Source organism: Sceloporus occidentalis, unplaced genomic scaffold (assembly GCF_023333645.1).
Source record: "Sceloporus occidentalis isolate IW3139 unplaced genomic scaffold, rSceOcc1.0.p SCAF_97, whole genome shotgun sequence".
NCBI lineage: Eukaryota > Metazoa > Chordata > Lepidosauria > Squamata > Phrynosomatidae > Sceloporus > Sceloporus occidentalis.
The window spans coordinates 3,141,881-3,156,929 of NW_028317077.1; the positions used below are offsets into that span (position 1 = coordinate 3,141,881).

Genomic DNA, 15,049 nt, shown 5'->3' on the forward strand with positions numbered 1-15,049 from the left:
ATATATATATATAAACGTTTTAATTGATTAATAAACTGTGCATATGTTTGTAAAAGTGGTCTCATTCAATTAATTCATAATATAAAACAATATATATATATATATATATTGAAAGCAAGAAATTAAAAATGAGTTTTCGCACCTAGTTAAATATTTGTAGGCTACTTCGAATTTCTGTTGCCATTTATAACAATTATGGTTGTCTATTTTTGTCCTAGAACTGAATGAAATCAAGCACGTTAACATGGGAGATATGAAGACCCCAGACTTTGATGACCTTCTTGCAGCATTCGACATACCTGACATGGTAGATCCCAAAGCAGCTATTGAGTCCGGACACGAAGATCACGATGGACATATCAAACAAACCTCTCAAGTAGATGATGATACTCATGTGCCATCATCATCTGATGTTGGCGTAAGCGTTATAGTGAAAAACGTGAGGACAATTGATTCTTCGGAGGTGCCTGAAAAAGACAGTCATCATTCTGGTAATGGTTTGCCCAATGGTTTTCTCACCGTGTCAAATCTTGAACGTTTTCATAAAGAAGAACTGAAAGCCCTTAAAGACAGTACCGTCGTATCTGACACCATACTCAAAGATTCCACTTTCAATCAATTCAGTCCTATTTCCAGTGCAGAAGAATTTGATGATGATGAAAAAATCGAAGTAGACGATCCCGCTGACAGGGAAGAGTTACGCTCAAATTTCAGTGCCAATATTTTGACAGGATCAGCCTCTCAGCAGGCTTATGCAAAGGACAAGATGCTTATAGGGGAGCATTCGATTAAATCTGGGAATGTAGTTTTAAGCGGAGTGGACAAACACAAAGAGAGTAAAAGAGATTTAGAGCATAGCTCAACCCATTTAAATTTATATGATGGATTTAGACTAAGAAAAATAGATGAGAAGCTTAAAGACAGCTCCCAGAGACTACTCGAAAATAAAGTAATCGATACTGAAAAAAATGAAACCAATGGAGTAGAGATATCAAAGTCGAGGTCATCTGCAAAGCTTTCCTCTTGCATTGCTGCAATCGCCGCTCTAAGTGCTAAAAAGTCAGTATGTGATTCAAAGGATTTAGAACTGAATTCTGGGGAAACATCTCCAGTGCCAAAAGAAGTTGGCGATAGTTCCATAACAAATGATAAATCAGGAGATTCTCAACTGACTGTGCAAAATCTTATTGATGGTACAAAAAGGGGGATCCCAAAACAACCTGATAGCCCCAGAAGCGTTTCGAGTGAAAACAGTTGCAAAGACTCACCATCATCTGGTGGCTCAACTCCTGCAATTCCAAAGGTCAGAATTAAGACCATTAAGACATCATCTGGTGAAATTAAGAGGACGGTTACAAGAGTGTTGCCTGATTTTGAAGCGGAAGGAGAAAAAAATGCTTCAGACCAGACAACCTCTATGGTAGTTTCATCACTTCTGTCATCGCCTTCTTCTGGTACTGTTCTTTCCTCCCCAACTAGAGCATCCTTGCAGCCGACGGTGGCCACCACTGCTGCTTCGTCAATAGATGTGACTCCAAAGCAAGTTACCATTAAACCTGTGGCCACTGCTTTCCTTCCTGTATCTGCAGTTAAAACTGCAGGGTCACAAGTCATAAATTTGAAGTTTGCTAACAATACTACAGTGAAAGCCACTGTAATATCTGCTGCATCTGTCCAGAGCGCTAGCAGCGCCATTATTAAAGCTGCCAATGTTATGCAGCAGCAGACGGTAGTGGTTCCAGCATCTAGTCTTGCCAACGCTAAACTCGTGCCAAAAACGGTGCATTTTGCCAATCTCAATATCTTGTCTCAAGGCTCTCAGACTAATTCGGAGCTTCGCCAAGTATTAACTAAACCTCAGCAGCAAATCAAGCAAACAATTGTATCAGCCGCTGGAGTTCCGGCAGCGAAAAAGGTGTCCAGAGTCCAAGTGGTGGCTTCCTCTCAGAGTTCAGTGGTGGAAGCATTTAACAAGGTGCTGAGCAGTGTTAATCCAGTTCCAGTATACATCCCCAACCTCACTCCTCCAACTAATGCAGGAATTACCTTGCCAGCCCGGGGATACAAATGCCTGGAGTGTGGGGATGCTTTTGCCCTTGAAAAGAGTCTTTTGCAACACTACGATCGTAGGAGTGTACGGATAGAAGTAACGTGCAACCATTGCACCAAAAATTTAGTTTTTTACAATAAATGCAGCCTTCTTTCTCATGCACGAGGACATAAAGAAAAAGGAGTGGTAATGCAATGCTCACACTTAATCCTGAAACCAGTTCCCACAGATCAGATGATCTCTTCGCCTCAGAGCAACGTTTCCACAACGAGCCCAGCTCCCCGTCAAAGCCCTGTAGCTGTTGTGGCGCACACCATAACAAAAGTACAGCCTGGCATCACAGGGCCTGTGATCTCGGCCCCTGTAAGTGCACCTGTTACTCCTGCTATGCCTTTGGATGAAGACCCATCAAAGCTGTGTCGACATAGCCTTAAGTGTCTGGAATGCAATGAAGTTTTCCAAGATGAAACCTCACTTGCTACACACTATCAGCAAGCTACAGACTCCAGTGGACAAGTATGGTACCTTTTTTTTTTAACGTATATGTATATAGATAGATTGATTGACAATGGGGTCTAGGAAGAGTTTAAAGGACAGTTGGGTTTCCCCTTTTACAAAGGATGATCTGGTCCTGTGTAATGCAGAATTTCAACGATCTTGTTGATTTAATTATACATTACACAGGGCCAGTCAAGCTCTTCTTGCAGCAGAAGTTCACTGGGGTTGGTCCTTCATAATGTATAGTAAACATTTTTTAAATAGATCCCAATGTCTCAATGTGTGCCAATTTTGAATTTTAGTCTCTTATTTTTGTTTCAGTTTGCGTTGGTATTGTTTTTTATTATTTATATTTTCGTAAAATGGAATGCAAAGTTGTCTGCTTTTTAAGGAAATTAAGAGGCAGAATAGTTAAGTTTGTGATAAACTAGTTCAACTACAAATTCACTGTTTTATGTATTGTGAAGAATGTGTCTTTAGTTTAATCAACCTGACTTCCTTAAGTAAAACTCTAAACTAAGAAGACAAGGCTTGTGCGGGCAATTTTGATCTACAGGGTAAAAGGGAAGACAAAACCAGACCAATTCCAGAGACAAGGTAGCCATAACTACTACATTTTCTGTAGGGGCTGTTTGCATTGGAACCACGTTTTACATGTACATAACCTACTTTAATATTACTTTTCATAAAAGTTCCAACGCTAAGTATGGGTGTGTTTATTATACTTATTCAGCTCATGGGCTTCTGATGACTGTTGTTTTCTAGAGGACATGCAGTGTTTGTATGATGCTGCTACCGAACCCATGCAGTTTTTCTTGCCACCAACGAATACATCATCACAAATCCCCATACACGTGTCCTGAATGCGGAGCAATTTGTCGGTCTGTCCACTTTCAGACGCACGTCACCAAGAACTGCTTGCACTATACACGCAGGATAGGCTTCCGGTAAGTGCTGTGCTTAAAGTTGTTGTTCCGCCTACTCTGCTACATTTAACATTTTTATAACTAAATGCAGAAACGCTGTTCCTCGTACCACGGATGCCCAAACTCTTGTCAATATAGTTGTATTTGTACAAGAGGGTAGAGATGGAGTGTTCAGTTGAAAACATATATTTTATTGGGCCAAAGAGAAGAAAAAAGCTGTAGAGTCACCTAAGGTCTCTTCTTCAGATGGAATTCCCCAAAATAATTCCGTAATGATGTAATCATATTCTGACACTCCCTTTTACGGGGTAGTTTGATGGATACCCCCACCATGCCGATCTGTGTCAGCTGAAGGAACATAGAATGTGATGCCAGATCAGACCCATTCGGCCCATCTAGTGGCCCATTTTTCCCACTGTCAAGACTCACATCCTAACCAGTGCTTGGTCTTGTCTTAGATTCAGGGCCCATATGCCTCTCCGCATATCACTGCAGCCTCACAGTTGGCTAAAATTACAGATATTACAGAACAGTGATTCCCGCTGTCTAAATGTCCGGTGGGAAGATCTGCCGCCAAGTAAGGGTTTTAGTACCAGTAGCCCCTTTGTAGTTTGGTTTTTCTTTTCTCTCTGTGGATTTACAACATGTTTTTGTTTCTTTTTAATGAAGTAAATACATTTTATTGTTGTTATTTAGTTTACCAAACGTTATGCATAGATCTTCCACATTCGGGGAGTTGGCACTTGCTCAGATACAGCATATTAACCTAGACGTGTGTGTTAAAAAATAATGACTCTCTTTTGTCTCTCTTTTTTAGGTGTATCCATTGCAATGTGGTTTATTCTGAAATAGCTGCATTGAAGTGTCACATTCAAGGATCCCACTGCGAAGTCTTCTATAAATGTCCAATCTGCCCTATGGCTTTTAAATCTGCCCCAAGCACACACTCCCATGCATACACTCATCACCCTGGTGTGAAGATAGGAGAACCCAAGTACGTAATGATCTTATACCATATTCCTTACATACTGTTGTGTTTTATATGATAAGAGAGGTCTGGAACTGGGAAGAATAAGTGACACTTTGCTGACAATGATAGAGATCGATGTCATTATTCTTGTAGCAGATGCACTTGTACCAGCATGTTATAATACTTTTTTATTTATAGTATAAAATAGCCTTCTAAGGAAAGTGACTCGGAATACATTTTCATACCCCACACCATTTCTGGTGTCCAAATCTGGGCACCATCATTAGGAGGACACGCTTGGAGGTGGGCATGAACATAAGTCTACTTGACCCGTCAGGTGAAATCAGAGGATGTCCCAAAGCAGCCCATGATCTCACTCGTTCCCAAAAGTGGATCAGTAGGGGTGCTCTGTGGGATTTAGTTTTTTTTTACAATAAAAATTATATGATAGTAGGTTATACCCTACAGCAGACTAGAACATTAAAGAAGCTAGATGGGAAGGGTTACAGAGAATTCAAAATACTAGGCTACATTTGCATATGAGGTTCCCCAAGCACATGCAATGTAGAAGGCCATCTCCTACCATTGTTCACAAGAAAACTGCCCATAGCTAGCCAAGTATTAACTGAGGATTTGTAGGGGAGGGGCAGATTTGCCAAGTGCCCCCTCCATCTCCACCATGCGGATCCCTGTGAATAATTATTAACTATTTTAGCATCCCAATTCCAGTCTGCCTTCTACATAGATGTCGAAACCCAGATCAACAGCGTACGTCAGAGCTTCAGAGGGTAGTTTTATTAGTCTTTTCCGAAGGAAGACGTTGCCCTGATAAGCCAGCTTTCTCAGAATGGCACAAGAGACTTACTTATAAATGTCCCCTTTCTTGTATGAACGGTTCTCTTATCAGTAATGGTTTCGGTCCGCGCCGCTGTTAAATTATTGCAGACAGATAATACGGCATTTACATGGAGCCCTTTACCCCCCCTCTTTATTAAAATACTGTTTCTAAAAGTCACCAGGAAACAAAAGTGCATCATGAAGAATTATTTCCTACGGACCAGGGGCTTTTATCACTCTGTTCTATCACTTTGCTATTTAAGACGTAAGATGCTTATGGAGAAATAAGTAACACGAGGCATCTCATTCATCTTTAATTGTTTCTCACCTTATAAAATATGCAGAGCTTTGAAGAGGGCTCGAAGCACGGAAAAAAATAAAACAAGGAAATTGAATTCAGAAATTATACATTTTTGCCTTCGAAAACTTGTGTTAGACGAGAAAAGACAGCGTTCTGCTTTTAGCAGCTCGGCGCATTCATAATGCCGTATTAAGTTTCCGGATGCAGATGTTTGCACCCGCAATTATCACACATTTCCTTTGTCTTTGAATGCTGGAGGAAATTCTTTTATTATCGCACATTTATTCCTCAACATTCTGTGCGACGGCTAAAATGTTATACTTAAAGATAAATGACTGCGATATTCTGACAATTGCTTCGGTTTGCCTCGTAGTCACCATACATAGGGTTAAGGATGCGTTGGGCAACATATATGATGTACCTTATGTAAAGGATCTGTAAAAAGTCCCATCTTTTCAAAAAACAAACAAACAAAAAAACTCCATACTGGGTGTTTTATTGAACCCTAAGCATAAAACCAACAATGAATCGGAATAGCATTCGGGGGTATTGTCGTATATGTGTGTTTTAATAATAAAAATTGGGGTTCTGAGCCAGAAAAGAGGAGAGGCTTAGCACTATCCCTACCCAATCCTGTACATTCTTCACCCAGTTCCGCCTATGCCCCTTCCAGTTGCTTTCTCCATTATACTTAGCCCCCCCAATCCCAATGTGCACTTTCCCTACTTACAACAATGGGCTTTTATTCAAAGAATTTCTTTTTAACATTTCAACCTCTATAGGTGTGTAGCGTCACCTTAAAATTTGAAAAGGCCAGCTGGATGAATAAAAAAAGGGTTTTATACTATATTTAAATATTTCTTAGCCTGTTTCCTGACCGTGAGAATTCTCTGTTCGTACCCCGGATTTAGCCAAATTTTCCTTTTCTTTTAGAGTTATCTACAAGTGTTCCATGTGTGATACAGTGTTTACTCTTCAGCCGCTGCTTTACCGTCATTTCGACCAACATCTGGAACATCAAAAGGTGTCCGTATTCAAATGTCCGGACTGTTCGCTCTTGTATGCACAGAAGCAGTTAATGATGGACCACATCAAGGTAAGGTTATTATATCTAACTCGTTACCGTCAGTTCAACTCTTTTGTTTTTAAGGCTGCAGTGCCACATTTTCTTGAATTAGAAAAAGGAATTCCTCGAAAATGTGAACTATAGATGATGATGATGATGATGATGATAACGATAGTCTTTGTTTTTTCAGTCTATGCATGGGACCTTGAAGAGTGTTGAAGGCCCTCCGAAGCTTGGTATAAATCTACCTCTGAGTACTAAACCCACCACTCAGAATTCAACTAGTCCCACCAAGCAGGAGCCAAAACCGGTCAACGGGGCGGAGAAGCCGGAGAGAAAAAGCGTAACTGCAGACAAAAAGACTCCAACTCTGGCCAAGAAAACCACCAACTCAGGTTGGACCTGCTGGGATTGCGATCAGCTCTTCAACCAGAGAGAGGCTTATATAACACACATGAGAAAGGAACACGGAAAGGTATGTGGGATTCTACTCTTCGCAGAGGCGCAGTAAAGCTAAATAGCAAATAAAACTTGTATTCCATGGCAGAAAATCAAATAAATGCTGGCCATATGTAATAAAATTCCCTTGTTTTCTAACCCAAAAATATAAAATAGCAGCGAAGCGGAAAAAAATCCTGCCATTTATTGTATATATATATTTACGGTATACTTGATTGATGGTTTATTCTAGTATTTACATGGCGTGTCAGGTATAACAACATGGTGTGACGGGTGGTACAAGCAGCACAGTGCTTACAGAGAGGTGGGGTGCTTTATCTATTGGAGGCCCAGCAATTTGCTCCATCAATTTGCAGCTACCAAGCACCTCCAATAAATGACATTTTTGGGGTCTGTGTCAACATAGTGCCTCGCCCTCTTCAACTCAGATCACTCCCGTGCCAGATTGGGTGCTGCACAGTGCAGCCAGCGGTTGGATATGCCTGGCCGCAGGCTACATGGGCATGGGGCTGTTGGCCTTAAAGAGCCAGGACCACCCTGTCTTCGCCAGTCCTTCCCTGCTGCAGAGACTAGGCTTTATACAGCACAGGCTGTACCTCCAGCTGATGGACCTGATGTGTCAATGGATTCTGCCCCCTTAAGGCAGCAGCCTGACCCAGTGGTAAATAACGATCTCCTTAAATGTTGGACAGTCACACATTGCAAAGACCAAACAAACACGTCCAAACACTCTAAATAGGTTGACCACATCGGCCATGACATCGGGGACACATATAATTTTTACATATAGCTGACCAGACCAGATAAAATGCTGCCCTGCAGTATAGGGGGTGTATAGACTTATGGAAGGGAACCAGTTAGTCCGTTATACATCCTCTATACTGCAGGGAAGCATTTTATTTGGGCTGGCCAGCAACATGTAAAAATTATATCTGTCCCGGAAAACATGGCCGATGTGGTCAACCTATTTAGGCGTGTTTGGACGTGTTTGTTTGGTCTTTGCAATGTGTGACTGTCCAACATGTGTCCTGGCTGATGTGGTCACCCTAACTCTAAAACACACGTGACGTCCAATGTATCCAGGAATGATATCCTGTTAATGTATCTGCTGAGACTGTAGTCTGTTTGATTCCATAATTAACCCTTTTAGTGCTGCAGACTTTGAACACACAACAGGTAGCGGGATTAATACGGTTCATCACGAAGCAGACAGAACCTAGCAAGATTAAACGAGGCATTAAATATTTATTCTTACCAGGGTCACTTTCTATACAAAGCACCTATAGTGGTGTACAAGTCCCCTACTTGTGTAAAACTGAAGATGCAGATCCATAAAAAGGATGTTTTCTGACCTAAAAGTGTGTACCTGCAGCATAAAATCTACTGTAAAGTCATAGAGGGGTTTTCTTTGTCCCTCCCTACGATGCATGTTTCCTGGATTCGTTTAAAGGGGCAGATTACTGTCCCTGACACCCCCACTAAAGAAGAATGTGTATTTATAGAGTACTTAAATATGCCTTTTTACAAAACAAAAAAAAGCGCCTAGCTGTAGTAGAAGCTGCAGCCCTGCAACTAACCTCCTTCTCAATGGTCCAACGAATCTTGAAGAAGCCAATGATTAGCAGGAAAGCTCTTTCCTGGCATGGAGATGTGCTCGACATATAGCTGGAGAGTGAGGAAAGGGGGATTCTGCGGAATAGGGGGGACGCCACCAATGTTCCCTCTAATTTTTCTTAGGTGGTGTGCGCAGAAAATTTCTCTTGTGCAAACATTTTCCCAGAGCCAAAATTTTGTGCAAACGTTAAATTTAAATAGTTATTCTATATTTTTGGAACAGCTCGCTCATGGTTAATAACACTACATTATAGTGTGATAATGAAATATTAGTTACACAACAGTATTACTTACTGTAATGTTTTTTTAAAGGTGAAATTCTCACTGCATAAGTAAATTATGAGCGGATCACGAGCGGAGATAAAAAAAAAATTGGGAAAAACTGTTGTGCGCAGGGGCGTACCTAGAGTATTTGGCACCTGGGGCGGATCCTGTACGTGGGACCCCCACACACAGACTTTAAAACTGCATAGCTTCTATCGTTAGGCAAACATTGACAGGGGTACAGCATAACTGTAATCATTATTTACTAAGGCAGACATTGAAGGTGGTACAACATAACACCTATCACTATATACTGAGGCAGACATTGACAGTGTTACAGCATAACTGCTATCATTATATACTGAGGCAAACATTGACGGTGGTACAGCATAACTGCTATCATTATATACTGAGGCAAACATTGACGGTGGTACAGCATAACTGCTATAATTATATACTGAGGCAAACATCGACGGTGGTACAGCATAACTGCTTTCATTATATACTGAGGCAAACATTGACGGTGGTACAGAATAACTGCTATCATTATATACTGAGGCAAACATTGACAGTGGTACAGCAGAACATCTATCACTATATACTGAGGCACACACTGACGGTGGTACAGCATAACACCTATCACTATATAGAGAGGCACACATTGACCGTGGTACAACATAACACCTATCACTATACATTGAGCCAGACATTGACAATAATGCAGCATAACCCCAATCACTATATACTAAGCCAAACATTGACACTTTAGTGTCTGGCCTAGTAACTATATATATATATATATATATACTATATATATATAAACTATATATATCTATATAGGGATGCACCAAAATGAAAATTCTGTAACTGAAAATTTAGCATTCATTTGACTGAAACTGAAAATGATCCCCCCCACACCTTTAAAAACAAAAATTAAAAAAACACTTTTATTAAAAGTAAAACCAAAATTAGACAAAAAAATCAATAACTATATATATATATATATATATATATATATATATGATATATATATGATTAACAGCAATCACACTCCCATCATGCCCAGGTTCTAGCATGTACCGGGTGCTTGGGCATGATAGGAGTGGGATTGCTGTTATCAATCATATATATATATATATATATATAAAAATTAATATTGTTATCGAATTTTTCTGTCCAATTTTGGTGTGTTACTTACTTTTAATAAAGGTGTGGTTAACACACCAAAATTGAACAAAAAAATATATAATTGCTACCAGCAATCTCACGCCTATCATGCCCAGGCAGCCAGTACATGCTGGAACCTGAGCATGATAGGAATATGATTACAGCCTCCCTATGCCATGCTATCCCCCCCACACACTTACACATCCATGCTATCACACACACACACTCATTCACAAACATTCAGTTTAAACTACAACATAACACCCATCACTCTCACACACTTACTAATTCACTCTCACAGAGTGTTTTCCTACCTTTTCTCTGTCACTTTTCCTCCTCTTCGTTCTTCCTCTTCTGTGTCCTCTCCTTCCGGTGCAGTAAAGATGGTGGGCGTGGCTTCAAGCTGTGCGCCGGGATCTGACATCAAATCCCGACGCACAGCATCAGTTGCCGCCCGCATCGCAAGGGAGCAGGATCGGAGGTCTGTATTAATCCCGCTCCCTTGATTGATTTTAAGCCGGTTGGAGGGAGATCCTTGATCTCCCCAACCGAGCTTGCTCCTCTAGCGGCGGACATTACTGTCCGTCTCTGGAGGGGTGCTGTGCACACAACCGGTAGCGGACCGCCCCCCCTTCGGTACGCTACTGGTTGTGCGCACAATTTTTGTTCGTGTGCGCTCCCTCTGAAAGCTATGTGCGCGCGCACAAGCGCACAGCTTAGAGGGAACACTGGACGCCACAAACATTTAATAGAGCCTCTCTGCTATCAAATGCCCACAGGTAGTGTATGTGGCTAATTAAATAGCCACAATGCCAATTAACCCCTTAAGGACAATGGGCGGTCTCTAAACCCATTGAAAACAATGCATTTGAGCCCGTACATGTACGGGCTTTGTCATTAAGGGGTTGAATAGCCAACCGCTCACTGAAAGGACAAAAGCTGTGATATAATATCAAAAATGTAATAATATCAAAAAGTCTAGTTGAGAAACTGCTTTCTTGATCCATAGTTTTGTGTGGCGGAGGACTGGATTATTTAAATGACTCTGCAAATGTAGAACTTCTGTACTTGTTTTAACAACTGCATTTCTAAAGTGCTTCTGAATGTTTCATGAAAGGTAAAACCGAGAGGCACTTTGAGCGCTTATAAACCAATACATTTAACAGGTGCTAAGCTTTATAGCTAAAAAAAGGGTTCTCCTTGGCAAGTAAGCCTTTCAGGTTCATTTCATGTAGCCCGATTTAAATTTTTTTTTGTAACAATCCGTGGTCTTAAGAGCGAAAGTGCAGAAAAGTTCTTTTTACTAAAATATCAAAGCCCTCTGGCTGTGGAAAATGTTGAAAAGATTTAAGGGAAAAAGAGGCAGGAGGAAGAAGAGATTCCGCAGCTCTATTATTATTGAAATAAATTAAATATATAAGAAGGTGTGACGGGGCTCGAGCTAAAGATATTACATTGAAAATCTGTTAAATTGGCGTGCCGAATACAAAGCTAAGCAAGACATTGGGATCATGGAATACTAATCATAAATGTGATCTAAGTTGTTTAAAGTAGATATGCCGCTCTGCCCGATTCTTTAATTTCCAGTATATTACACAAAAAAAAAAAACACATTTACAGATTGAACAAAAGCAATATCTTTTACTAGAAACCCATCTTGTATTCTACCAGGAGCGGCCGTCTTAACTAATGAAAATAGGAAGATTCGAGGAAGGGAAGCTAATTTTTTTCTAAATATCACAAGAAAAAGCAGAAGTCGTAGAGTTTTGATAAGTTAATTTAGCTATGCTGAGTGGTGTGAAGCTGACATGTACTTTGGGGTAGACTCGTTGGCAGCTTGCGTCTGATGGGTTTTCACCAAGTTGAGTCCCAGAATGGAGTTTCTGTTGAACTCAATGATCGCTTTATCCTAGTAAACTCTTAAGGTGTTTAGTTAAATTACCAAGTAATTGGTACATTGGTGCCGTCATGGGTTACTCAGGGGTGGGCCTCATAAGGCCTGGAGTGTGAGTGTCCCCCTATAGATATTCAACGTGGCTTCATCAGGAGGTATTGAATAAAGGTGGCTGAGCTGGTTGTGCCGCAATAACACAACCTGGAGTTCAAGCTGTTCCCGAGCCAGATATGGAGGGCGTCCCTGTGTGTCCTTAAGGATGTGTGTGAACGTTTAATTATGGAAGATGAGGGATATAGCCAGGTCCAGGTCACTCTCTTCCCCTCTAGACAAGCTGGGCGAAGCCACGATGGTCCTTGGAGCCCTTGTTGCCGACACTTCCACTTAAAGATGACACCACTACATTTTATACATCTGAAGTAAACGTGGACACCTACATTTTACTGTGGATCCATGACATAGGAAAGAAAACCCAGTTATAAAACAAAATCGCCAGACGTCACCCAAAATATGACATAAAAAAAGATAGAAAATTGGAGTCCATAACTGGAGATGTTATTTCCCACCGTTGGGCTAAATCGTTACAAGAACATTCTTTTGGATGTTACTCTATTTACACTCTACTTTATATTTAACGCAATTAAAATTAATTTTGCACACATTTTAATAAATACTTTTTTCTTCCCCCGCAGCAAATGAAAAAGCACCCGTGTCGCCAGTGTGACAAATCTTTCAGCTCCTCGCACAGTCTGTGTCGGCACAATCGCATCAAACACAAGGGCATTCGCAAAGTTTACACCTGCGTGTGAGTTCCGACATTTTTTTGTTTTGTTTTTTATGTACATTTTATTATTGGGTATTTACTGTATGTTGTTATCCAGTTTTTTTCCCAAAAATAATATTTGGCCAGGATAAACTATCAGTTATTATTGGACAAGTTGTTTGGTGAAGCCTGCAACCTGGGGTGTCTCTTACTACAGAACAGACAGGGCGCAGCTGGCTTCAGTCTCACCTGACCACAAGGGGGCAGTGTGTGTGTGTGAAAAGCCCGCTAAGTATTTTTTGAAGGGGTCATTTTTAGGGACTGAAGCAAAACAAATTTAATATTAAACTACAACAACCAATATTTATGTCCGCATGTTTTTTTCCTGATATATCTTTATGAGGAATCTGAACTCCACTTGAATTGGAGACACTATCCTATAAGTGCTCCTTGGACTACCAGAATCCATAAGAAGTCATTTAACCCTTTGATGACCAAGGGTTGTTTAGTTATATATATTTTTTTAAACCACTTCTCAACTGATGAGATACATAATGACAGCACTGAAAGCAGGGACAAAAAAACCTTAAATTGTGTATTTTGCACAAAAGGGGGGAACTAAATTATAAACTAATCTAAAACATGTAATTCTCAATAAGACAAAGGGCCAGAGACTTTATTGCACCCTGGGTTAAACGTGTGTATTTGGGCAAACATACCCATTATGATATGTAAGGCTTTACATGTTTGGGTTGACTTAGATTTCTTATAACTTTCTTGTACGCGTCTTCTCGTGTAGGCATTGCACGGATACAAAGCGCGGCTTTACCAAACGGGTGATGTTAGAGAAGCATATTCAGCTCATGCACGGCATCAAGGACCCTGATGTGAAAGAAACAAACACAACGGAGACCTCAGCCGACCAGGAGGACTCAAAGGTATCGCAACTAAAAGAGTAGCAGCGGTCAAATCAAAGTGCGGCTTTTATTATAGAGCATCCTAAACTGTAGGCTGTGAATTCTGCCTGCGGTATTCCTTTCAATTTATATATATATATAAATATATATATATATATATATATATATCATGAACAGAAAAAAATATAAAAAACCCATGAACAATAAAACAAACTGATGAGAATCAGTTACCCAATTATAAATCACACATGGTGCAGGGGACATCACTTTACGCGCGTCACATTGGAAATGCATGCGTGTCTTTCAATAAACGCTGATATGGCTACAATACACTACTTCTTGATTCACTTTTTTACCGTCTGTTTTATGTAATAACAGGTGCCAACCCAAAAGCGTAAGCTGGAAGAGTCCGTTCTGGAGTTCAGACCACCCAGAGGAGCCATAACACAGCCATTAAAGAAGTTAAAAATTAACGTCTTCAAAGTCCACAAGTGCGCGGTGTGCGGCTTTACAACCGAAAATCTCCTTGAGTTTCACGAGCACATACCTCAGCATAAATCCAACGGATCCTCTTACCAGTGCAGAGAGTGCGGGCTCTGCTATACCTCCCACGTTTCTCTCTCCAGGCATCTCTTTATCGTTCACAAATTAAAGGAGCCTCAACTCTCCCCAAATCAGAATGGTTCCGCTGGAGATAATCAACAGGAGAACAAACCCAGCGCGGGCAGCGAGGCAGCCGACAACATCACCTGCGAAAGAACATGCAAAGTCTGCGCAAAGACGTTCGAAACAGAAGCTGTGTTAAACACACACATGAGAACTCATGGCATGGCCTTCATCAAATCAAAAAGAATGAGCTCCACTGACAAGTGACGGGAGTGAGAAACCAACACAAGACTTAAGTTGGGTGGACCTTACATAGGCCACCTGTCGCCTCGTCGGCTCTTGTTGAGCATATCCAAGGGTGGACAAATCTAAGGAAAATTTAGGTGCTGGTCAAGTATTTTTTAAGATCCAACTTGAAGATTTTAGGAGTTAGAAGGTGATGCAAGTCGAAGCAAGCTCAAAGAATGGGTCTCCAGCAAGATTTTAGTAGGCATGACTACCTGGCTCCTGGGATTTGTCTGGCCTTGGATATATCTCATCAACCCCATCCAGCCTACTTATGACATGGCCTTCAAGTTATCAAAAGATCTGCTTACAATTCTCTTGATGGTAACAAGGTGCTCAACTCTCAAGTAGACCATATGTCCCATTGTCCTTACCCAGCTTACCCATGGAACGGGTATAAGGAGGGAACTCCACCAAGGAGCGATACGGATC

At 40.9% G+C, this 15,049-nt stretch overlaps 1 protein-coding gene across 4 annotated transcripts; it reads left to right on the forward strand.

Moving 5' to 3' along the window:
- Positions 1 to 244: 244 nt before the first annotated feature.
- Positions 245 to 14,599, forward strand: LOC149284234 (zinc finger protein 532-like). 4 transcript variants are annotated; one of them, XM_089496978.1, is made up of 8 exons: positions 245 to 2,566; positions 3,314 to 3,495; positions 4,292 to 4,468; positions 6,516 to 6,678; positions 6,839 to 7,123; positions 12,739 to 12,851; positions 13,609 to 13,747; positions 14,105 to 14,599. In XM_089496978.1, the coding sequence occupies exons 1-8, from the start codon at positions 245 to 247 to the stop codon at positions 14,597 to 14,599; spliced, it is 3,876 nt and encodes a 1,291-aa protein (XP_089353104.1). The 4 variants fall into 4 exon arrangements, with proteins under 4 accessions (XP_089353104.1, XP_089353105.1, XP_089353106.1 ...); XM_089496979.1 differs by lacking the exon at positions 4,292 to 4,468; XM_089496980.1 differs by lacking the exons at positions 3,314 to 3,495; positions 4,292 to 4,468; positions 6,516 to 6,678.
- Positions 14,600 to 15,049: the final 450 nt, after the last annotated feature.

Coding starts and splice junctions, on each gene's coding strand:
- LOC149284234 (XM_089496978.1), top strand. CDS start 245: ATGGGAGATATGAAGACCCCAGACTTTGATGACCTTCTTGCAGCATTC. Junction 7,124..12,738: donor TGAGAAAGGAACACGGAAAG/GTATGTGGGATT, acceptor CTTCCCCCGCAG/CAAATGAAAAAGCACCCGTG. Junction 13,748..14,104: donor CCGACCAGGAGGACTCAAAG/GTATCGCAACTA, acceptor ATGTAATAACAG/GTGCCAACCCAAAAGCGTAA.